The following is a 23,463-nucleotide window of genomic DNA, read 5'->3' on the forward strand; positions in this document are numbered from 1 at the left end:
TGACTACTGAATTGTATACCTCTGGCTTTTCTTTCCTGAAATCAACAATTAGTTCCTTATTTTTGGTTACTCTGAGTGCAAGGTTGTTAGTGCACCTTTCAGCCAAGTTTTTAATCTCCATCTTGTATGCTGACTCATCCCCTTCTTTTTATACAACCCTCGACTGTGGTATCGTCTGAAAATTTGTGTGGGTTCAACCTGGATAGGATCTTCCTCACCTGAACCACAGGTATGCAGGGTGCCTGTTCTTCAGTGGAAGATAAGGTTTTCTTTGATGACATATTTCTCATCAAACCATGTGTGAGAGGTATTCAACCTGGCAAGTTTGTCTTTTTGCCACTTACATTCACTGAAAAGGAGTTGAAGGGCAGATGGGAGAGATCAATTTGTGGACCTACAAGGAATGATGAAGCAGAATGTCCTCCAGGGAACTAGAATGGACAGTGCTGAATGGCTTTCTTTTGTGCCATTAAGTAATAGATTAATGGCATTAAATATACAAGCAACCTTTAATCCTTTGACCAACATCAAAATAAATTAACTGCTCACCTATCTAATTAATGTTTATGAATTTGTATGAACAAACTTTTCATAAAACAACAACCTGTAATACATGAAAATGAACTTTTTCTAAAGTGCTCTGATGTGGTTATAAAAATTTGCTTTTATTTTGCATTCCAAATTTATTGGAATCTTTGTTTTCCATCTTATCCCCACTGTTTCCAGTGTACACTGTGTGGAACCAGACTAACTTTTCCAGACTCATTTAAATAAATCACTAGCCCGAAATTCTTTTAATTGGATTTGTTTATTGCTCCCAATTATTTAAAAAGAACCCCAAGTCCAAATCTTTGTTTCTATGCCCAAATGAAAATAGTATTGATAGCAAGGGAAGATTTTGATCAGAAATAGGCTTTCTCCATTCTGAATCACAGGAATTGCATGACCTGAAAAAATACTGTGTATTCAGTAGAAATATCATTTCCTTTTCTGTAATTTACTGTGATGTTAGTAAGAATGCTTTGATATGAAACACAAATGTGAAGCAGCAAAATTAATAGAGGTGATGGGCTAAGTGAAGCCTCTACTACAGAAAATTTTAAGACTTTGTTAGCATTGAAGTTCACTAACCTGGTCATGTCCACTGTGCTTTAAATCAAAAGGAAGGACCAGTTCAAATCGAAGGTGTTCCCTAGAGTTAGATACAGTTCTTATGGCTAAAATACTAAGGGATGGGGGAGAGAAGGGCAATAGGGTACTGAATTTGGATGACCATCCATGAATACCAATAGGCAGAGCAAGCTCCAAGGGTGTGCTTTTTTTAATTTCCTTGAAAAATTTTAATCCTTGAGCCCCACAGACCTCTTAGGCAGTGGAAAAATTATTTAGCCTTCTGCTGCAGATGTTCATCAAAATAGTTTATTAGACCATATTTCATCAGTGACCGTCCACCATTAGGTCAGAAGTAGGTATGTTTATTGATGATTGCATTGTTTGTTGAAGATGCACTGTTCAGATCTGTGCCTCTAAAGTCTAGGAGGACGTGGATGATAGGTAATTGGAAATTTCATCGTTTGCAAGTCATAGATCATCCATACTTGGAAATAAATGGCTGATTCTTCATTAAAGCAGGTTCAAAACCCTGGAATTGTCTATCTCAAAGCATTTTGCAAGTACATTCAACAAATGAACTGCTCCTAGTTCAAGGACAATTAGGGTTGGGTGAAAATGCTGGCACTCACACCCTGCAAGAAGGAAAATCAGAGAGACATAGTGGAGGTTGGGGTTCCTCTGGAAGTGGCGGTAGGCAGACTTGATAATGGTGAAGGCATGGGATTCAGAAGTTCGGAGTCAAATCAACCACTGACTGGGTCTGGGAACGTGGCGGGATTTACAGAACAGAGTATATGGCAAGTACAGGAGATCATTGTTATCTTTCCAATATTTACGTCGATGTCTTTTGGCATTCACAAATGGATTCCATTAATCGGTTTGATTAGCAAGGATTCAAATTCCTGAATAATCAATAAACCAAAGACAATGCCTTACTTTTCATGCACTCTTATTGTTATATTATTATATTTTTTAAATAGTTACGTGGTAAGATGGTTATAATATGTATGTACTATGAAGCTGTCGCAAAACACTGAATTTCATGACTTGTTCGTGACGATAAATTCTGATCGAGGCCATGGATCTGATATTCTCATCTGCAAGACAGAGGCGTTAGAAGGCATTATAAGGAGATAAGCTTGAGTCACAAAGTCACTGCAGGAATGTGGTGCAGAAGGTCATCCTGAAGTAATCTGCTCCAATCTGGGCCTAATTTTCACATTTCACCAGAGCAACCAGAGTATGTTGGTGAATAGTTTCCTTTCTCAGTCAATCACTGCAGACTGATGATTGAAAGCAAGGTGGTGTACTTGGAAGGAGTTTTACACCATGCAAGAATGAATGCCTTCTGGTCATTTGAGATGTGGCAGCCTTCGAATGAGTGCAGCAACGAACCTGCCCAGACTTGTGCAGTTTACACGCCTTTCTGTCGTGACCAAGAGGTGCAGAGGGGGACGGAGGCGTCGGAGTGTAATATGAGAGGAGGTCATGAGTGATTCGAGTGCATCGCAGGTCGGGGCCGCGGTGAGAGTCGGCGCCGTTGCCCTGGCGACCCCGCGCTGCACGTGGCTCGCGTTGCCCTGGCGACCCCGCCCTGCACGTGGCTCGCGTTGCCCTGGCGACCCCGCCCTGCACGTGGCTCGCGGGCGAAGCCCTGGTTGCAGGGCAGGGGAACGCCGCCAGTTTACTGCGGCACATTTCCGCCCAAGAGTCGGGGATCGCCGCCCAGAGTTTCTGGAGGAGCTCTGCGGGGCCACACGGCGTCCATGGAAGGCAGTGGTCAGGGTAACAGCTCCAAATAGAATCAGGGAGTCGGTGGGGGGGGGGGAAGGGGAAGGGGAAGGGGAGGCGGGGTGGGGACTCGGTGCGTGAGGTGGGGGGGGTAGGGGTAGGGGGTAGGGGTGGACTGGGGGGATGGTCTGGGGGGGGTGGACTGGGGGGGTGGACTGGGAGTGTGTGTGTTGTGAGGGTATAGGCTGGTGTGGGTGGTGAACATGGAGTGTGTATGTGGGGTGGTGTGTGAGGATAGTTTGTCGTGTGAGGCTGGTGTGGGTGGGGTGGTGTGTGTGGGGGGCTGGTGGTGGTGGTGGTGGGAGTATGTATTTGGGGGGGGTTGGGTGTGTGGGTATGTGGGGGTGTAGGTGTGAGGGTATAGGCTGGTATGGGGGTGGGTGGTGGACTGGGAGTGTATGGGGGGTGTTATGTGAGGCTGGTGTGGGTGGGGGGATGTGTGTGGGGGTGGTGCTGGTAGGAGTATGTGTGAGGGGGTGGGAGTATGTATTGGGGGTGGGAGTATGTATTGGGGGGTGGGAGTATGTATTGGGGGGGTGGGAGTATGTATTGGAGGGTGGGGCTATGTATTGGGGGTGGGGCTATGTATTTAGGGGGTTTAAGGGTGTGGGGGGATGTGTGTTGAGGGTATAGGCTGATGTGGGTGGTGAACATGGAGTGTGTATAGGATGTGTCGTGTGAGGGTAGTGTCGTGTGAAGAAGTCAAGATCTGGTTGGGTCTTGCTGAGAATAGTCAAAGCATGAGAGTGCTGGAGGAACTCAGCAGGTCTCGCAGTGTCCACTGGAGGCAAAGATGATTATAACTGACATTTCAGACGAGCCCTTCTTTGAGTGTTTTTACTGCAATCACATCTGTGTTTCACTTGCTGAGAGTAGGCCTCTTGTCAATTCCAGACCAGACTCAATGACTTGCAGGCAAGATGTAAAAAAAAATGCACTGTAAATACACAGCAGGTTCGATTGCCCTTGTAGAGAAAGGAAAAAAATAATGAATGTTCTTGGGTCAAATATAAAAAAATATTTTGAATGATTGTAAATTCATTGAGTGTGACTTGGTACTGTGGATAGTACTGAAAACGAACAAATGGAATGTGTTAACTCAGAGCCTATAGGAAAATTGTAGGGAGTCAGTAACATTAGGATTTTATTAAGTATTCAGCAGATGTGGGCATTGTTGACAAGGACACCATTTATAGTCCACCCCATCTGGTTCTTGAGAAGACAGTGCTTACTACTTTAAAGTGCTCTTGAATTTTTGACTTTGTATCCATTTGCAGAATGGATTTTTAAGTGAACGTTGGGCAATGGTCACATCATTGAACATAAAATGGAGGTTGTTGCACTTCCTCGTGTAAAAGGTGACCTTTGCCTAAATGTTCAATATACTTTTTTAAAAATAGTTCATTTAAAAATTTTGACCATACATGAAGTCAATTACAAAATTAAAAATTACAAATAAGAATGTAAATCCAGTATTTACTCCATGAAGGTTATGCCCAACCACCCTCCCCCACCCCAACCCACCCCACCCAAGAAAAAAAGCCCAAAGTATAGAGTAGATATAAAGAAAAAGCAAGAAAAGAAGTAAAAGATTAAGAAAATAAGGAAAAGAAAGGATGGATTGCTGAACAGTGCCGCACACTCGATTGATGTTCTATTTAACTTTCTTTGGAGAAGATCAACGCAAGTCTCTAAGGTTAGGCAGAACACAATTAAAGATTTACATCTGAAAATTGTAAAAATGGATGCCAAACTTGGATCTGAATCAGACTTCTGTGCAACTGTTATCTATTTTCTAGCTGATGCAATTTTAACAAATTCTATTTGATATTGGGATAGTTTCAATTAAGGTCTTATCCCTGTAATATTACGCAGTAAGAACAATTCTGGGTTTTGTGGAAATGTAATTCTTGTAATCTGCTCTAAAATATTTCCTAGATCGACCCAAAAAGGTCTCACTTTAGAACATAACCAGGTTATGTTCCAGTTGTAGCATGGAGATTTTCTGATATAAGTTACTAGTGCAATAGTACAAAAGGATAGTTTAGCATCTGACAGCATCTCCAAGACCTGTAAATATTGTTCCAGTTAACTGTTGCCACATCTAAAGTATCAGTCTGATAGGTCTGAATCTAATTTATTTAATTTCTGTGGTGTGAGATATAATTGATGCAAAAAAATTATATTATCTTACATTTATCATATTAATCATACTCTCCTGACATAGTTTAGACCAGTTTCCTCAACTATTCTTATATTTAAGTCTGATTCCCATCTCTGTCTGGACTTATGAACACTGTTTGTTTGGGGGGGGTTCCCATCTGAAGTAAATTTCTTTGTATTTCCATTTCAAATCAGTTTCCACATCACTGGGCCCAATTTATCCCTTAGATATGCTCTTATTTGAAAATAGCACAAGATTGTGTGAAGAATGTTCAATATGCTTGAAGTCCTAAATGACCTCTGCATCCAAAGTAATGCAAATTGAATTTAAAATTTATTCCAAAATCAAATCAGAATTCTTTGTAAATTATTGTCTCTTTCTTTGGCTTGGCTTCGCGGACGAAGATTAATAGAGGGGTAATATCCACGTCAGCTGCAGGCTTGTTTGTGGCAGACAAGTCCGATGCGGGACAGGCAGACACGGTGGCAGCGGTTGCAAGGGAAAATTGGTTGGTTGGGGTTGGGTGTTGGGTTTTTCCTCCTTTGTCTTTTGTCAGTGAGGTGGGCTCTGCGGTCTTCTTCAAAGGAGGTTGCTGCCCGCCGAACTGTGAGGCGCCAAGATGCACGGTTTGAGGCGATATCAGCCCACTGGCGGTAGTCAATGTGGCAGGCACCAAGAGATTTCTTTAGGCAGTCCTTGTACCTCTTCTTTGCAATTATTACAATTATTGTAATGTTTAATGAAAAACATATTTGACATAGAATTTTGTGACATGTTCATGACAATAAGTTCTGATTCTGACATTTGTTTTCTTGTGTTTTTTTGTAATTCTTTATTTATCGCACTATGAACCATATCAACCAATATATTTACAGATGTATCTCTTTAAATATTCACAGTGACATTTTCTCTTTTTTTCCCCCATCCCTCCCTTCTCCCTTCCCCTTTCCCACCCCCTCCAAAAACAGTAAATATTGGACATAAAATACAATAAAACAATATCTTTATACAAAAGGAATACAAACAAAAAAGACGTGTCGTCTACTTATTCACATTAAATCTGATCGTGTTTATCATCTTATCATTTTAGTTGGTGGTGGTCCGAGGCCTGCTCTTTCTGCCATGTTCCATATATGGTTCCCAGGTTTCCCCAATCGTTATAACTTTGTCTTTTAAATTGTATGTAATTTTTTTTTCCAATGGGACACACTTAAACTTGGTTATATATTCCATTAATGTTTATAGTCATTTAGTCCAATGAGGCCCTCTTGTATCTTTATTTTCACTTCTTTTCTGCCTCTTCACCACCTCCATCCCTTTTTCCCATTACTGTTTCTTTCCTTTTTAATTTCAATATATGACAATGTTTTGTTGAGTAAAATATATTTCTAGCTAATCATATGACTGCTTTAATATGATACTTATTCCTTCATGATTATTAATTCTGATTTAATTTTTCTTGAGTAATAGCTGTCGACAATGGGTGAAAAGTATAAAGTTTCTGGTAGCCCAAGGATCCAAGCCCTGGAGAATGAGCTGGCAGCAGACCTGGCAGAACTAAAGCTGGAGATGGAGGAAAATGGCATATTGCAAGGAACATCTACACGACCCTTCAGGTAATAGTTAGTAAGAATGCACATTGACAGTGTTTTAATGCTAATTTTAGACTGACATGGTAAATCATATAATAGAAAAAGTAAAATGAAACAAGATTTATCCTGCATTATTTAAAAAAACAACCCAGCAACATAGAAGTGTAAAAGAAAGTTGCTGTGGTCTATGTATGAATGGTTTCATCTATTATGTTCCAGTTGTAGCATGGAGATTTTCTGATGCTAGTTATTAGTGCAATAGAGCCCACCTCACTGACAAAAGGCAAAGGAGGAAAAACCCAACACCCAACCCCAACCCACCAATTTTCCCCTGCAGCCGCTGCAACCGTGTCTGCCTGTCCCGCATCGGACTTGTCAGCCACAAACGAGCCTGCAGCTGACGTGGACTTTTTACCCCCTCCATAAATCTTCGTCCGCGAAGCCAAGCCAAAGAAAAAAGAGTAGTACAAAAGGATAGTTTAGCATCTGACAGCATCTCCAAGACGTGTAAATATTGTTCCAGTTTACTGTTGCATGTATTGAAATGGAGGGAGTAAGCCACAATACAAAAGTGCAGCGCAAAAAGAGAGATCAGTGGTATTGAGTAACGGCAACATCATTCTTTTTTTTTCTATTTTAGGGTTCATTTGGGAGTCTGATAACAATGGGAAAGAAACTGTCCTTGAATGTGGTGGTGTATGATCTCACACTTGTGAATCTTCTTCCTGATGGGAGGGGTGAAGAGTGTGGCCGGGGTGGATGAGTTTAATATTTAGCTGCTTTTTCAAATTAACAAGAGTTAGAGATGGAGTTGATGGAGGGGAGGGGGCTGCATATTGGACTTGCAATCTTCGTCAGACCAGTTCCCATAAAGTTGCATCCTGCGAGGATGTTTTCAGTGGTTCACTTGCTGAAGTTGCTAAGTCAAATTTCTCAGGCCTCTGAGGAAATAAAGGCACTGGTGCACTTTCTTGGCCATTGCATTGATGTGGATGGACCAGAACAAGTCAATGGAGATATTTAACCCAAGAACCTTGCCCTCGGAGCCCCCAGAAACTATTGATAATCTCAACCTCCACACCAATGATGTGAGATTTGTTCCTCCTCTGGAAGTTGATAACCAACTCTTTGGTCTTGCTGACATTGAAAGCTTGCTGACATTGAAAGCTTGCTGTCCGCAAGGCAAGCCACAAGTCTCTAGCTTTTTCTTCTTTATTCCATTTCATTGTTGGAAGTGTATTTGGGCCATGCAGTTGTGGGTGTCCTGGAAATATAGTAAAGATCGGAGAACACAGCCTTGTTGGACCTTGGTTTTGAGGATGATCATGGAGGTGGTGATACCACCAATCCCGATTGATTATGTCCTGTGGGATAAAAAGGCATGGACACGTAGAGAGGGGTGCTCAGACCAAGGCCATATAGCTAGGAGATTAGTTGTTTGGAGCTATGATGTTGAAAGCGGAGCTGTAGTTGATAAATTATAGTCTCACATAGGTTTTCAAGGGCTGAGTGTAAAGACGAGGGATGGCACCCAGTATGGACCTGTCTTGTTGATATGTGAACTGGAGCGGGTTAAGGATGGCTATTAGGCCGGAATTAATGTTGGCCATGACCAACCTTGCAAAGCACTTCATGATGGTGGATGTAAAAACACAAAGCTGGAGAAACTCGGCTAGTCAAACAGTGTACTTTAGATGCCAAAGATAAAGATGCATAACCAACGTTTTGGGCTTGAGCCCTTCAACAACATCGAGTTTCTCCAGCATTGTGCTTTTACTTCAATCACGGTGTCTGCAGACTTTCATGTTTTATTTCATTTAAACTTAAAACTCAATACAGGCCTACCCTCAGTCGGGCCTCCTTCTTCCTCCACAAGTTGTTCCTCCTCCTCCTCTTCTAATTCAGCGACATCTTCCTCTTCTTCCTCCATTGAATTGGACATCAGGACAGCCTGACTACAGGTGCGGAATCCCCCCACCAGCCCAGTGTTACTGGACTGAGGCAGGTCGGGAGCCCCGCAGCCTGGGCTGATTCGAGCATAGCACGCATGTGTGAAGTTTCACGCAAGCGCGGTTGATCATCCTGCTCCAAGGGAGATCGATGTTGATCGCCAGTACCATCTTGCGCAGCGGAACGCAAGGTTGGAACCGGCGTAGTATGGATCCTACCTGTCGACGATCACTGCAGTCGGGGCTGAGCTAAAATCGTCACTGGAGGCTCCATTTGTCTGGTAGGCTGTTTCTTCAGTAGTTCTAGGCTGTTTAGTTGCTGTTTTTTTTAACCATTTGAGCCTTAATCTTTCTCATAGCTGCATACAAGATACTTCAACAGTATAATTAACAGTTGTAAAAAATTTAAAAAAAAAAACTTTAAAACGGGTTTTGAATAGCTCTACCAGGTGTTTTCCCACGTCTTCTCTCTACGCCGCCACGCGCCCCCCCTCCCCGTGTTTTATTTTATGATGGTGGATGACAGAGCCACTAACTGGCAGTCATTTATGCCCAACACTGCATTCTTCTTTAGTACCAGGATGATGGTGTCCTTGAAGAAGTTGGGTACTTTAACCTATTGGAGAGAGATGTTGAAGATGTGTGTAAATACAACTGCCAGTTGGTTTGAGCAGGCATGGAGGACATATCCAGGGACTCCATCTGGTTCAGTCACTTGTCCTGGGTTCATTTTCTGGAAGGCTGATCTGACCTCTGCATCAGTGACTGTAGATGTGCTTGAGGTAGAAGAGGGATATTCCACAAGCTTGCTAGACCCAATTTTAAGTGACCATAGAATGGGTTGGGCTCATCTGGGAGGGATACACTGTTGATTACTATTCTGACCAGCTTTACTTTGTGGCCTATGATGGCATGTATGATCACCTAAGATTTAAGTCTAGTTTGTTACTGCCTCTTGGTGTCTCTGATGGTATCGTTTAGGTTGTACTTGACTTTGTTGCATAGGGCTGGTTGTCTGGCCAACACCATGTTCCTGGCCTTCAGAAGTGAAAGCACCTTGCTGATCAGTTACGTGAGCTGTATGTTGATTTTGGAGAGCAGCGTGATTCCCCTGTAGTTTGAGCAGTCTGATTTCTCACCTTTGTTTTTGTACAGGGTGATGATGGTGGCATCACGAAGGTCCTGAGGTAGTTTTCCTTGGTCCCAACAAAGCTTGAAAAACTCATGCAGTTTGTCATGCAGAGTTTTGCCGCCAGCCTTCCAGACCTCTGGGGGGGATTCCATCCATACCTGCTGCTTTGCCACTTTTCAGTTGTTCGATTGCCTTATATGTCTCATCCTGGGTGAGGACCTCATCCAGCTCTAGCCTTAGGGGCTGTTGAGGGAGCTGGAGCAGGGAGGAATCTTGGACTGAGCGGTTGGCACTGAAAAGAGATTGGAAGTGTTCTGACCATCGGTTGAGGATGGAGATCTTGTCGCTGAGGAGGACTTTGCCGTCTGAGCTGCGCAGCGGGCTTTGGACTTGGGGTGAGGGGCCGTACACACCCTTTAGAGCCTCGTAGAAACCCCTGAAGTCGCCAATGTCCGCGCTGAGCAGGGTTCGTTTGGCGAGGCTAGTCCACCACTCATTTTGGATCTCCCGGAGTTTGTGCTGAAGATGGCTGCATGCGCGACGGAAGGCTTGTTTCTTCTCTGGACAGGACGGCTTTGTAAGGTGAGCCTGGTGGGCAGCTCGCTTCTTTGCCAGCAGCTCCTGGATTTCCTGGCTGTTTTCGTCAAACCAGTCCTTGTTTTTCCTGGAGGAGAAGCCCAGTACCTCTTCAGTGGATTGCAGTATGGCAGTCTTCAACTGATCCCAGAGGGTTTCAGGGGACGGGTCCGTGAGGCGGGTTGCATCGTCGAGCTTTGCTTTGAGGATCTTCGCTAGGATTCTACTAAATAGAATAATACCTAGTGTCGCCGAGAATATTCTCCCAGAATCACAGTGCGGCTTTCGCGCAAAGAGAGGAACTACTGACGTGGTCTTTGCCCTCAAACAGCTCCAAGAAAAGTGCAGAGAACAAAACAAAGGACTCTACATCACCTTTGTTGACCTCACCAAAGCCTTCGACACCTTGAGCAGGAAAGGGCTTTGGCAAATACTAGAGCGCATCGGATCCCCCCCCAAAGTTCCTCAACATGATTATCCAACTGCACGAAAACCAACAAGGTCGGGTCAGATACAGCAATGAGCTCTCTGAACCCTTCTCCATTAACAATGGCGTGAAGCAAGGCTGTGTTCTCGCACCAACCCTCTTTTCAATCTTCTTCAGCATGATGCTGAACCAAGCCATGAAAGACCCCAACAATGAAGACGCTGTTTACATCCGGTACCGCACGGATGGCAGTCTCTTCAATCTGAGGTGCCTGCAAGCTCACACCAAGACACAAGAGAAACTTGTCCGTGAACTACTCTTTGCAGACGATGCCGCTTTAGTTGCCCATTCAGAGCCAGCTCTTCAGCGCTTGACGTCCTGCTTTGCGGAAACTGCCAAAGTGTTTGGCCTGGAAGTCAGCATGAAGAAAACTGAGGTCCTCCATCAGCCAGCTCCCCACCATGACTACCAGCCCTCCCACATCTCCATCGGGCACACAAAACTCAAAACGGTCAACCAGTTTACCTATCTCGGCTGCACCATTTCATCAGATGCAAGGATCGACAATGAGATAGACAACAGACTTGCCAAGGCAAATAGCGCCTTTGGAAGACTACACAAAAGAGTCTGGAAAAACAACCAACTGAAAAACCTCACAAAGATAAGCGTATACAGAGCCGTTGTCATACCCACACTCCTGTTCGGCTCCGAATCATGGGTCCTCTACCGGCATCACCTACGGCAGCTAGAACGCTTCCACCAGCGTTGTCTCCGCTCCATCCTCAACATCCATTGGAGCGCTTTCATCCCTAACGTCGAAGTACTCGAGATGGCAGAGGTCGACAGCATCGAGTCCACGCTGCTGAAGATCCAGCTGCGCTGGGTGGGTCACGTCTCCAGAATGGAGGACCATCGCCTTCCCAAGATCGTGTTATATGGCGAGCTCTCCACTGGCCACCGTGACAGAGGTGCACCAAAGAAAAGGTACAAGGACTGCCTAAAGAAATCTCTTGGTGCCTGCCACATTGACCACCGCCAGTGGGCTGATATCGCCTCAAACCGTGCATCTTGGCGCCTCACAGTTTGGCGGGCAGCAAACTCCTTTGAAGAAGACCGCAGAGCCCACCTCACTGACAAAAGGCAAAGGAGGAAAAACCCAACACCAACCAACCATTTTTCCCCTGCAGCCGCTGCAACCGTGTCTGCCTGTCCCGCATCGGACTTGTCAGCCACAAACGAGCCTGCAGATGACGTGGACTTTTACCCCCTCCATAAATCTTCGTCCGCGAAGCCAAGCCAAAGAAGATGTTGTTTTTGGTACGAAGTCTTACAAAAGGCACTGCTGTCACATACAATTTCCCCTTCAAATTGTACTCAAACCTAATTTGGAAATGCATCTCCATTTGTTTATACCCTGTAATGGAATCTAAATCCTAGAACTGCCTATCAGATGATATAATGGAAATAACTTCAGAAGGAATGCTCATTATCACCTTATTAAAGGTAATTGGAGACGAGTGATAGTTGTGTCCTTGGTAGTGACATTCTGAGGAATGGATTAAAAGAAAACATTGTGGAATAATTCAAACTTGGAACTAATGGCCTAGTAAAGAATTAATGGAGTTAAAGTTGAACCTGACTGGTAAGATGAATTAAGACTTGTTGGAGATAATTGAGCAAATCACTTTGGTTTAAGGCAGATGAGTCTAAATTGAGAATCAGAATTTATTGTCATGAACAAATCACAAAATGAGTTGTTTTGCGGCAGCTTCATAGTGTAAACCTTCAGATAAACCACCTTACAAAAATAGTGCACGAAAAGTCAAAGTAAGGCAGTGTCTTTGGTTTATTGCTCATTCAGGAATCTATGGCAGTGGGGAAGAAGCCATCCTTGTGCTGCTGAATCTTGTCTGGGCTCCTGTACCTTTTTCCTGATGGTAGCAGAGTGAAGAGGGCATGGCCTGAGTGGTGGGGATCCTTGAGGAAAGAGGCTGCTTTTTTAAGACTCTATGTCTTGTAGATGTCCTCGATGGAGTGGTCTGATGCCAGTGATGTCACAGGCTGAGTTAACAAATCTCTGGAGTTTTTTCTTGCCCTAATGGTAGGGCATGGATGATTGCTTCTCTAAAGTTGCAGAGGGATCTGGATCAGCTGGAAAAATGGGCTGAAAAATGGCAAATGGAATTTAATGCAGAGAAGTGTGAGATGTTGTATTTTGGAAAGTAGGACATACATTGTAATGGTAGGGCACTGAGGAGTACGTAGAACAGAGGGATCTAGGAATAGAGATACATAATTCCCTCAAAGTTGTGTCACAGGTGGATAGGGTTATAAAGAGAGCTTTGGGCTTTCATAAATCAAAGTTTTTAGTATAGGAGTTGGGATTTCTGGTAAAGTTGTATGAGACATTGGTGAGGTCAAATTTGAAGTATTTTGTGCAGTTTTGGTCACCTACGGGGTCATTGCTGTGGTGGGGGGCATCCGCAGGCATTACCACCCAAAATGAGGTGCTGTGTCCCCCCGTTTTTCCCCCCCCTCCCCACATACAGTTAAGGTCATCACTGGCCATCAGACCCGCCTCCACCCTTTCCGTGTCACTAGTATCTAGCTTGATGCATGCTAGCGACTCTCCACTCGCCCCTGGCCACGTCACTAGCATGCGTCATGCATCAGTAGCGTCTAGTGATGCTTCATGCAATAAAAGGAGCGCACACTACTCTTACGTCAGGGGGAAGGTGGTGTTAATGACAGGGAGATTCCGGCTTCCAATAACAACCCCCCTCCCCCACTGAGTGAGTTTATGATCATTGACTGCATCCCCCTTACATTCATCCTGGCACCGACCTTGACCTAACTTCTGGAAAGATATCAATAAGACAGAAGGAATGCAGATAAGATATACTAGGATGTGGCCTGGACTTCAGGAACTGACTTACAGGGAAAGATTAAATAAGTTAGGACTTTATTCCCTGGAGTGTAGAAGAATGAGGGGAGATTTGATAGAGGCATTTGAAATTCTGAAGGGAAAGACAAGAGTAAATAGGCTTCTTCAGGTGTATTCTCCGCTAAGAATGTGCCTGAAGAAGAGGAAGCGGCCCTTTGACTTGCCGTTCAGGTAGCAGCACTAAAAATGCAGCGCTGGCCACCTGAAGGGACAGCTGCACCGGGATGCGCATCTAAGCACACTCTGGCTCCTGTCCCTTGGGCTGTCAAGCTGCAGCCAGCGGGGGAGAAGGGGGCTGGAGCGGCCGGCGGGGGAGAAGGGGGCTGGAGCGGCCGGCGGGGGAGAAGGGGGCTGGAGCGGCCGGCGGGGGAGAAGGGGGCTGGAGCGGCCGGCGGGGGAGAAGGGGGCTGGAGCGGCCGGCGGGGGAGAAGGGGGCTGGAGCGGCCGGCGGGGGAGAAGGGGGCTGGAGCGGCCGGCGGGGGAGAAGGGGGCTGGAGCGGCCGGCGGGGGAGAAGGGGGCTGGAGCGGCCGGCGGGGGAGAAGGGGGCTGGAGCGGCCGGCGGGGGAGAAGGGGGCTGGAGCGGCCGGCGGGGGAGAAGGGGGCTGGAGCGGCCGGCGGGGGAGAAGGGGGCTGGAGCGGCCGGCGGGGGAGAAGGGGGCTGGAGCGGCCGGCGGGGGAGAAGGGGGCTGGAGCGGCCGGCGGGGGAGAAGGGGGCTGGAGCGGCCGGCGGGGGAGAAGGGGGCTGGAGCGGCCGGCGGGGGAGAAGGGGGCTGGAGCGGCCGGCGGGGGAGAAGGGGGCTGGAGCGGCCGGCGGGGGAGAAGGGGGCTGGAGCGGCCGGCGGGGGAGAAGGGGGCTGGAGCGGCCGGCGGGGGAGAAGGGGGCTGGAGCGGCCGGCGGGGGAGAAGGGGGCTGGAGCGGCCGGCGGGGGAGAAGGGGGCTGGAGCGGCCGGCGGGGGAGAAGGGGGCTGGAGCGGCCGGCGGGGGAGAAGGGGGCTGGAGCGGCCGGTACTGAGGGAATAATGGTATTGAATGCTGAGCTGTAGTCAATGAAGAGCAGGCATATATATCGGTTGCTGTTTTTGAGGTGACCCAGAGCTGAGTGGAGCCCTTTTTCCACTGGCACATTGTCCCAGGAATTAAGTGGGATAGGGTCCAGAGGAAAAAGAAAACAGACAGCATGCCAGCATCAAATGACGCTATTTCATGCCGGGGATTGATGCCTCTACCCCTATTCGTATCCCCGGCATCAGCTGACGTCGGGGTGGTGATTAAGCAATGGAAAAAGGACAGCAGAAAGTCACCCATTTCCAGTTGAAGGTAGAACACGTCGATCTCCGTGGATGAGTGAGTTCAATGGGAAAGCAGTTAGTGTCCCAGTGAAAGGTGACCCTGTGGAAACAGCACAAACAACTTCCTTTCCTGGGACACTGCACGGCCATTTAACTGGGATGCCAGTGGAAAAGGGGCAAGTGATATTGCGTCTGCTGTGTGGAACGATTGTTTAGTTAGGTTAATTCCAGTGGGTCCAGCCCTCTGCTTAGTACATGTTAATTTTGGCTATGGCCAACCTCTCAAAGCATTTAATCACAGTAGATGTTATTGGGCGATGATTGATTGCCTAACTGCAATTTGTACCTGCGCTACAACAGGTGTTTCTATCTGTAAGCACTTCGAATATTCCTGCATCAACTGGTTAAAAGTAATTTAAATAGTATTTTCTTTAATGAATTCTTCAATGCTTTCACGGGAATTTTTAAAAATGCATTTTGTCAGGAATTAACTGACTCCTTCTCTAGAATAAGCCAGAACCATGTGAATTTGGAAGAAATAATTGGTAAATGTTTATTTTTCAAATAAACATAATAAATATGATGTCAAACACTTTGCAGGTATTTTGCGTTGCACAGTAAAATATCCTACTTTTGGGTTCTTTCTTTTCTTTGGCTTGGCTTCGCGGACGAAGATTAATGGAGGGGTAATGTCCACGTCAGCTGCAGGCTCGTTTGTGGCTGACAAGTCCGATGCGGGACAGGCAGACGCGGTTGCAAGGGAAAATTGGTGGGTTGGGGTTGGGTGTTGGGTTTTTCCTCCTTTGTCTTTTGTCAGTGAGGTGGGCTATGGGGTCTTCTTCAAAGGAGGTTGCTGCCTGCCGAACTGTGAGGCGCCAAGATACACGGTTTAAGGCGATATACTTTTGGGTTAGCATTTTACATACTGACAGTTTGTGTATTTTACAGTTCTGTAGGCATACCGAAGGATATTTCCCATTTCAGAAGGGAACGAGAACTGCTCTTGAAGAAAGGGTTACAGGTAAAGTGTAAGCAATTTTGTACATGGCCTTGGAGCAATGCCTGGTAATGTTGGGTCTTCCTGGGGTTTAGTATTGTGGAAGAAAATGAGCATCAAGCAGCCTTGTGAAGGGCCCAGTGCCTGCAATCTCCACTGGCCTTTTGTCAAAAATTATCCTTTCATGTTCTGTGCAGTCCTGTCTTCTTTTCCCAATACTAATCAGTTGTTCCGACCTTGATTTTCCCAACCGTTCTCTTCCTAAGTTTATATTCTTTTTCATTCTTTTTATTGGTTTTGAAAAAATAATATCAGATACATAGAATGTACATGATATCATGTTCAGGCAACAGTGAATTAAAATTACAGGTATTTAGCCACAGGAAACCAGATGCATCTGATGTATGTTATTCATTTAAAAAAAAGAGAAAAAAATCTGTAACTAATTGAGTAAAATTTCTAAACCCAATCTATTACTCAGTCAAGTGTCAATCATTAATTTCAAAAGTAATAGGCTCAGAAAAAAGGAAATGAAAAAGGATAGCAAATTAATAAAAATAATTGATCTATAAATTTTGAAAATAATTAAAAATGAACCCCAAAGAGAAAAAAATAATACTCGTTTTAATCGTAGTTGAACACCTAATGTTCTCTTGAGAAAGGGATGCCATCAAATCCAATAAACATGTATGCATGAGAAAGACAACCTCTTTCCATCACAGCAAAATGAGCCTTCTGGCAATTGGGGAACAAAAGCAACCATGTGGGATTGAGATGGAGTCAAAATTGAGTCCATTGGTCCACTCATTCCTCAATTAATGATTTTTATATTCCTATTTTAATATTAAAGTATTCAAAAATAAATCTGCTTCATCTTTAAATTAGGGATAATAAGTAACAGAGTGACACGTTACATACCCCCAAAGCACGTCACCAATGTGGGGATGAATATTTCAGGAATATTGAAGAGTCTAACAGCTTGTCTATTTGCCAAACAAACTCGAATGAAGATTTTGTGTCGTGAGAGGATTCACTAGAAATATTGAACTGGGGTGGGAACAGGACTTTGCCTGTTGATCCCCTTCTCATACTCAACAGCAGTTCTATTTAGGTGGGTCCTAACAATAATAAAGTTGCAGACATAGATCCTTTAACAGAAAGTATATAGACAATAAACTGACTCAATAAAGTTTAATTCTTGATAATTGACTTGTCAGAAAATAAATCAATGAAAGTCTCATGATAGCTGTTCTTGGCGTGTTTCTAACAAAAGGCCACAATTTTAAGATGCTTACATTGTCTGAAGCCTTCAGAATGCTAACTTTTTTAAAGGAATTTTGAGAAAAATAAGAGACTAATATTCTCACAAAATGAGAAGGATGTCCTTCATTTCTATTGTGTATACAGTATTTGAGCTTTACAAATGCTGTAATGCGAATGCACAGCACAGAGCTTTGTATGGCAAGATACAAATTGCCTGGGATGTAGACAAGTTATTTAAAGGGTTCTCTTAATCTTTTCACAATAAGATTTAAAAAGCTCATTTGTAGCTGAGGCTTTTGAAGTCAGAAAGCAAACATTTGAATGAAGATATTGGATGGCGCAAAACAGAGTGCATTGGTAAGAGCGTCCTTCATCTTCTGGAACACCTCTGAGGCCTCCCTGTCCCAAGCAATGTCTTTATTTTCTCCCCACCATGAGTGCAAAAAGAGGCTGCATGATCCAAACTGCTGCTGGTATCAATCGATGGTAGAGGTTAATCATACCGGCGAATCCCCTTCATGGTGTGAAATTTCATGAACCGCTGAACAACTTCTGCTTTCTCGGGCAATGATTTTGCCTCATACCTGCTGATCTGATGACCTAGGAAGTCAATCATGACCTGCCCAAACTGACACTTGGTGGGGTGGATGGTCAGCCTGAACCCCTGTAGATGGGTGAATAGTTGTCTGAGGTGGGCCGTGGGCTCTGAATAGTTGTGGCTAGCAATAAGGATATCGTTCAGATTGATGGAACGTGAATGGGAGGTCCCGGCCTACTGCGTCCATCAGCCACTGAAAAGTCTAAGCAACATTCTTAAAACTGAAGGGCATCCTTATGAATTTTAACAGGCTGAAGGGGTTTATGGCGGTTTTGGATATGTCCTTGGGGTGCACTGGGATTTGATGATGGCCCCTGATTAAATTGATCTTTGAAAATAACCTGTGCCCCTTGTAAGTTGGTGGTAAAATCTTGAATATGGGGCATGGGTTATTTGTACAGTGTGGTGGTCTTGTTGAGGCATTGGTAATCACCATATGGCCTCCAGCCTCCTGCTGTCTTCGGGACCATGTGCAGGGGAGAGGCCTAGGGGCTGTCTGACCACCACACTATCCCCAACTCCTCCATTTTCTTAAATTGCTCTTTGGCGAGGGCAAGTTTTTCTGGAGGGAAGGTGGTGCGCCCTGGAGTGGAGTGGGGGCCCTCAGTGAGGATGTGGTGCATTATCCTGTGTTTTGGTTCTGCGGGGCAAATTGTGATGCCATGATTGTGGGGAACTCTGCCGTGATGCGTGAGTAGGCGTCATCAGACAGTGTGACGAAGTCGAGGTGGGGGGGGGCCAGTAATTTAGCTTCCCCGGGGCATCGTTTGAAAAGTTCTGGCGTGCACCAAACGCCGCCCTTTCAAGTCTACCAGCAGGCAGTGGGCATGCAGGAAATCGGCTCCTAGGAGCATTTATGTCACTGTCCTGACAGTAAAGTTCCACTAAAATTGTGGCCAGCAAATCATGGGGGGATGGTGTAGGTGCCGTAAGTTCATATAGAGGAGCTGTTTGTTGCCCTCAGTGCTAGGCCTGGCTTGACGTTCTGGGTGTTGTAGGCTGTGGGGGATGGGAGAAAGACTTATTTTGGCACTGGTATCCACGAGGAATCACCTTCCTGACAGAGAGTCCCACACATGGAGGAGGCTGTCACGTTGGCCAACCGTCACAGCCATTAACGACAGTTGGCCATGGCGTTTTCTGGAAACACGCAGGATGGGAGACATTGACGGCCCCCCCATCCCATCATTGATGGTAATAACAATATGGCTAGGTAGGGGGGGGGGGGTCCACTTGCCTCTCCAACTACTGTGGTCTTGTTGCTAGCTGGGGTTGGGGCTTGGCAATCTGTTCCACCGAGGCGCTGTTTTCTTTCTTTGCTCTGTAGAGCATGTCTGCCCGGGCTGCGACTTTCCTAGGGTCGTTGAAGTCCTTGTGGGCGAGCAAGAGTCGAATCTCCTTGGGCAGCTGCTCCATGAAAATCTGCTCAAAGAGCAGGTAAGGCTTGTGCCCCTTGGTGAGTGCAAGCATCTCACTCTTGAGAGTGGATGGGGTCATGAGCCCCAAACCGTCCAAGTGCAGCAGACGGGTGGCACGCTTGCGCCGTGATAGCCCGAAAATGTGGATTAGTAGCTCTTTGAGGGCACTGAATTTGCTTTGCCCCAGAGGTTGCCATAGGAAATTGATGAGCTTGGCTGCCATGACCTGGTTGAGTGAGCTCACTGCATAGTAGTAGTAGTAGTGGATGTTGTTGGCAGTGATATGTCAAAGGTGGAACTGGGTCTTGGCCTGTCTGAATCACACGTGTGGCTGCGATGCCCAGAATGTTGACAGCTTTAGCGAGACCACGTGGAGAGCTGCTTGGTCTGTCATCTTTGGGTCCAAATGCCGGTTGGATCTGTTGGGGTCACCAATATAGCGTGTGCACTACGCAAAGTGAGGAATGAGAATGCCACACACACAGTCGAGTCAAGGTTGAAGACTGATTTATTGCTCTGCCAGCTCTGTTTATATTCACTCCCTGCCTCTGATAACAGGAGCGGCGTCATTGCAGCACTGGCCTCTGACTGGCTGGCGTTCCTGTTGTTGCCCAGTGTTTCCCGCTGTGCAGGAGGTCACGAGGAATGACGGCCATTGGTCCCTGTGGGGCCCTCGTGATTGCTGCATTTGCCAGCCATTTTGTGAGCCAGGTCATGACTTGGTTCGCAAGCCACTATGAGGACACTAGGAATACATAGAGAGGTTGCAAACTGGATTCAAAATTGGCTTGGTGGAAGAAAACAGATGGTTGCTTCTCAGACTGGAAGTCTGTCAAGTGAAGCGCCTCAGGGATCTGTGTTGGGACCATTATCTATATAAATGATGTCCTAGATGATAATGTGGTGAATTGGATCAGCAAGTATGCTGATGACACAAAGATAGGAGGCGTTGTGGACTGTGAGGAAGATTTTCAAAGCTTGCAGAGGGATCTGGACTAGCTGGTAAATTCGGCCGGTAAATGGCTGATGGATTTTAATTCAGATCTGTGTGAGGTGTTGCACTTTGGAAGAGCGAATCAGGGTAGGATGTATACAGTAAATAGTAGGCCATTGAGCAGTGTGGAGGAACAAAGAGATCTGGGAATACATATACATTGTTCCCTAAAGGTGGTGTCGCATGTAGACAGGGTTGTAAAGAAAGCATTTGGTATCTTAGCCTTTATTAATCAAAGTATTGAGTATGGAATTTGGAATGTTAAGTTGAAGTTATTAAAGTCATTGATGAGACTACACTTATAATTTTGTGTGCAGTTCTGGTCGCCCAGCAGCAGGAAAGATGTTAATAAGATTGAAAGCATACGGAGAAGAATTACTAAGATGTTTCTGGGTTTTCAGGAGTTGAGCTACCAGGAAAGATTAAACAGGTTAGGACTATAGTCCTTGGAAAGAAGAAGGATGAGGGGAGACTTGATAGAGGTTTACAAGATTATAAGGGGTATAGACAGTTGACGTGAGTAGGATGTTTCCACTTAAATTGTGGGAGATAAATGCAAGAGGTCGTAGCTTTAGGCTGAAAAGGGAGAGGAATAAGGGGAACATTAGGGGAAAGTTTTTCACTCAGAGAATGGTGGGAGTGTGGAATGAGCTGCCATCTGATGTGAAAAATGCAGATTCAGTCAAGTTTTAAAAAATAAATTGGATAAATACATGGGTGTGGAGGGTTAGAGAAAGAGTAGGTCAGTGGGAATAGCTAGTTTTATTGGTCGGCACAGACCAGAAGGGTCAAATGGCCTGTTTTTCTGTGCTTTAATGTTCTATAATTCTATGACTTGCCTGATGGTGCAGGTTAGTTTATAGCATGGTGTAATCCTTTTGCTGCATAGGTAGGGATTAAGTGTGTTCCTGATGCATGGATTCAAAGTTCTCAATACTCTCCCAATTGTTCTTTCTCCACCATGAGTGGACATGGGATTCCCTGGAGTTAGTGGAGATGTTTCATTATTTTCCAAAGAAGGCTTTGAAAATATCGTTGAATCATTGAGCTCATCAACTTAATCCACTGCTGTTAACTTTCATTCCATGCTCAAATTCACTTGCTCCATTTCCGGCAACTCGCTCCCCTTTCTTGATTTCTCTGTTTTCGTCTCTGGATACTGTTACGGGTTATATTACATATTATATTATACATAAATAAGTCTTTAAAAGAGATTGTGGGGGTTTAGTGTAGGGCACTTCACAACATACACCACATCTCTTTTAAAATGCAAGAGCTTTTCTGAAGCTTGACGTTCAGGCACTAGTGTCTTTGCAAAAGACAATGGAACTGCTTTGGAAGGAATTTCAAAAGCAGGTACAAATGGAGAAGTCTGCGCTGATAAAGATCTTTCAAGAATTGGGTTTGGAGCCTTGGGAGAAGTTGGTTTTTACAAGCAGTGAGAGAAGAAAGAAAAAAAAACAAGATTTCTCTTGGAAAGGAGGAGAAGTCAGTTCTGCTTTTGAGGCTGCAACATTGCAAGCTGGCAGGCTTGTTGAAAACCCCATTTTGAAGACTGGTTGTGAGTTCTGAGTTCAGCTTGTTCAAAACGCTTGTAGTCCTTACAAGAGGAAATGTCTGGCTAGAGTGTTTCTCCTGAAATAAGAGAAGCAAGAGGAATTCTGTGGTGACCTGAAAGAAGAGGTTATCATTTGGAAAACCCATGATGGGGCAAGTTTCTTCAGCAAGACACTGAAGTGACTGATTGGAGGAAAAATGTCTAACGAGCAACAAATCTTTCTCTAAAACCAACAAAAACCTTCCTGAGCGGTAACAATTTACCTTTAAGCACCAGAGCCTGCTGAAAATTCATAAATGTTAAATTCTGTGCACAATATAAAAATTGCCTGATACTGGTGAACTTGGAAAAGTGACAAGTGAATGACTGGACTATTAAGGCACTTTCCTGAACATATGCACATTCCATACATGTGCACTTAGAATTAGAAGGGAGTTAAGTTAATATTAATAAGTTAAAATTTGAACCTGTTTTTATGTTTAAAGAAAAGTAAAAGCAACGTTTGTTTAAGTAATCAATCATCTTGGTGAATTTCTATTGCTGGGTTTTGGGGTCCTCTGGGCTTGTAATAATACAAACTTTTTACACATATTTTCTACAAACCTATCACCTCAAATATACCTCTTCACACCCTGCCCTTCGTAAGTATTCTATTTCTTTCTAATTTTGCCCCTTCTGTCATATCTGCTCCCAGGATAACGCTTTCCATTCCAGAATATTCTTTCTTCAAAAAAATGGTTTCTATTCTACTGCCATCAACTCTGCTCTATCCTTCATCTCCTCTATTTCCCGCACATCTACTCTGGCCCCCTCCCTCTCATAGGAAGCAAAGTGTGAAGATATAACAAGGGCAGAATTCCCCCTGTACTCACCTACCCCCCCCCCCCCGCCATCAGCCTCTGCATCCAACATATTATCTTTTGCCATTTCCATCACCTACAACCGTGATCCCACCCTCAGACATATTTTACCCTCCCCTACTTTCCGCAGGGACCACTCTCTTCAGGATTCCTTGTCCACTTGTACCTTCTCACCAACTGTCCGCGCCCCTCCTCCCCCGCACCCCCCCCCACTTAACTACAAGAAATGCTACACATATGCACTAAAACTCCTCTCATCAGCATTGGGGGCTGAAATAGTCCTTCCAAGTGAAGCAACACTCACTTATGAATCTGCAGGGATCATATACTGTATCTGATGTTCCCATTGTGGCCTCCTTTACATCAGAGAGACTGGATACAGATTGGGAGATGGTTTTGTTGAACACTATAGCTCTATCTGCTGAAATAACAGGGAATTCCCAGTGGCCAACCATTTTAATTCCATACACCATTCTCACTGACATTTCTATCCATGGCCTTGTGCACTGCCTAACTGAGGCCATCTGAAAATTAGAGGAACAATGCCTAATATTTCATCTGGGCTTCATTGAACCAGACAGCATTAACATAGACTTCTCCAGGTTCTGTTAAGCCCTCCTGTGATAGTACAGATTCTATCACCAATGTGTATATGTACAGATTGTAGTGTAGGATGACTGTGATTGGCTGAGAGCGTAGCCACGCTTACTGGCAGGTCTTAAAGGGTTGCTCCTAGCCAGACCAGGTCATTCTGGACTGGTCGACCTACATGTGATACGCTCCAGTCTTCTAGTTA

At 45.0% G+C, this 23,463-nt stretch overlaps 1 protein-coding gene and 1 long non-coding RNA gene across 2 annotated transcripts in view; one reads left to right on the plus strand and one right to left on the minus strand.

The window, feature by feature from the left end:
- Positions 1 to 2,045: 2,045 nt before the first annotated feature.
- LOC138735541 (uncharacterized) lies at positions 2,046 to 2,682 on the minus strand. Its single transcript, XR_011339754.1, has 2 exons — positions 2,509 to 2,682; positions 2,046 to 2,210 (listed from the first exon to the last, which is right to left on the minus strand). It is a non-coding gene; the product is annotated as an uncharacterized lncRNA (long non-coding RNA).
- A 59-nt stretch (positions 2,683 to 2,741) lies between these two features.
- The window catches only part of LOC138737374 (uncharacterized), a 93,977-nt gene continuing 73,255 nt past the window's right edge, over positions 2,742 to 23,463 (plus strand). The window contains exons 1-3 of the mRNA XM_069888120.1: positions 2,742 to 2,898; positions 6,539 to 6,684; positions 15,928 to 16,000. Coding sequence (XP_069744221.1) covers positions 6,548 to 6,684; positions 15,928 to 16,000 — 210 coding nt within the window. The 5' untranslated portion in view covers positions 2,742 to 2,898; positions 6,539 to 6,547. The remainder of the gene's footprint in view (positions 2,899 to 6,538; positions 6,685 to 15,927; positions 16,001 to 23,463) is intronic.

Source organism: Narcine bancroftii, chromosome 6 (assembly GCF_036971445.1).
Source record: "Narcine bancroftii isolate sNarBan1 chromosome 6, sNarBan1.hap1, whole genome shotgun sequence".
Classification (NCBI taxonomy): domain Eukaryota; kingdom Metazoa; phylum Chordata; class Chondrichthyes; order Torpediniformes; family Narcinidae; genus Narcine; species Narcine bancroftii.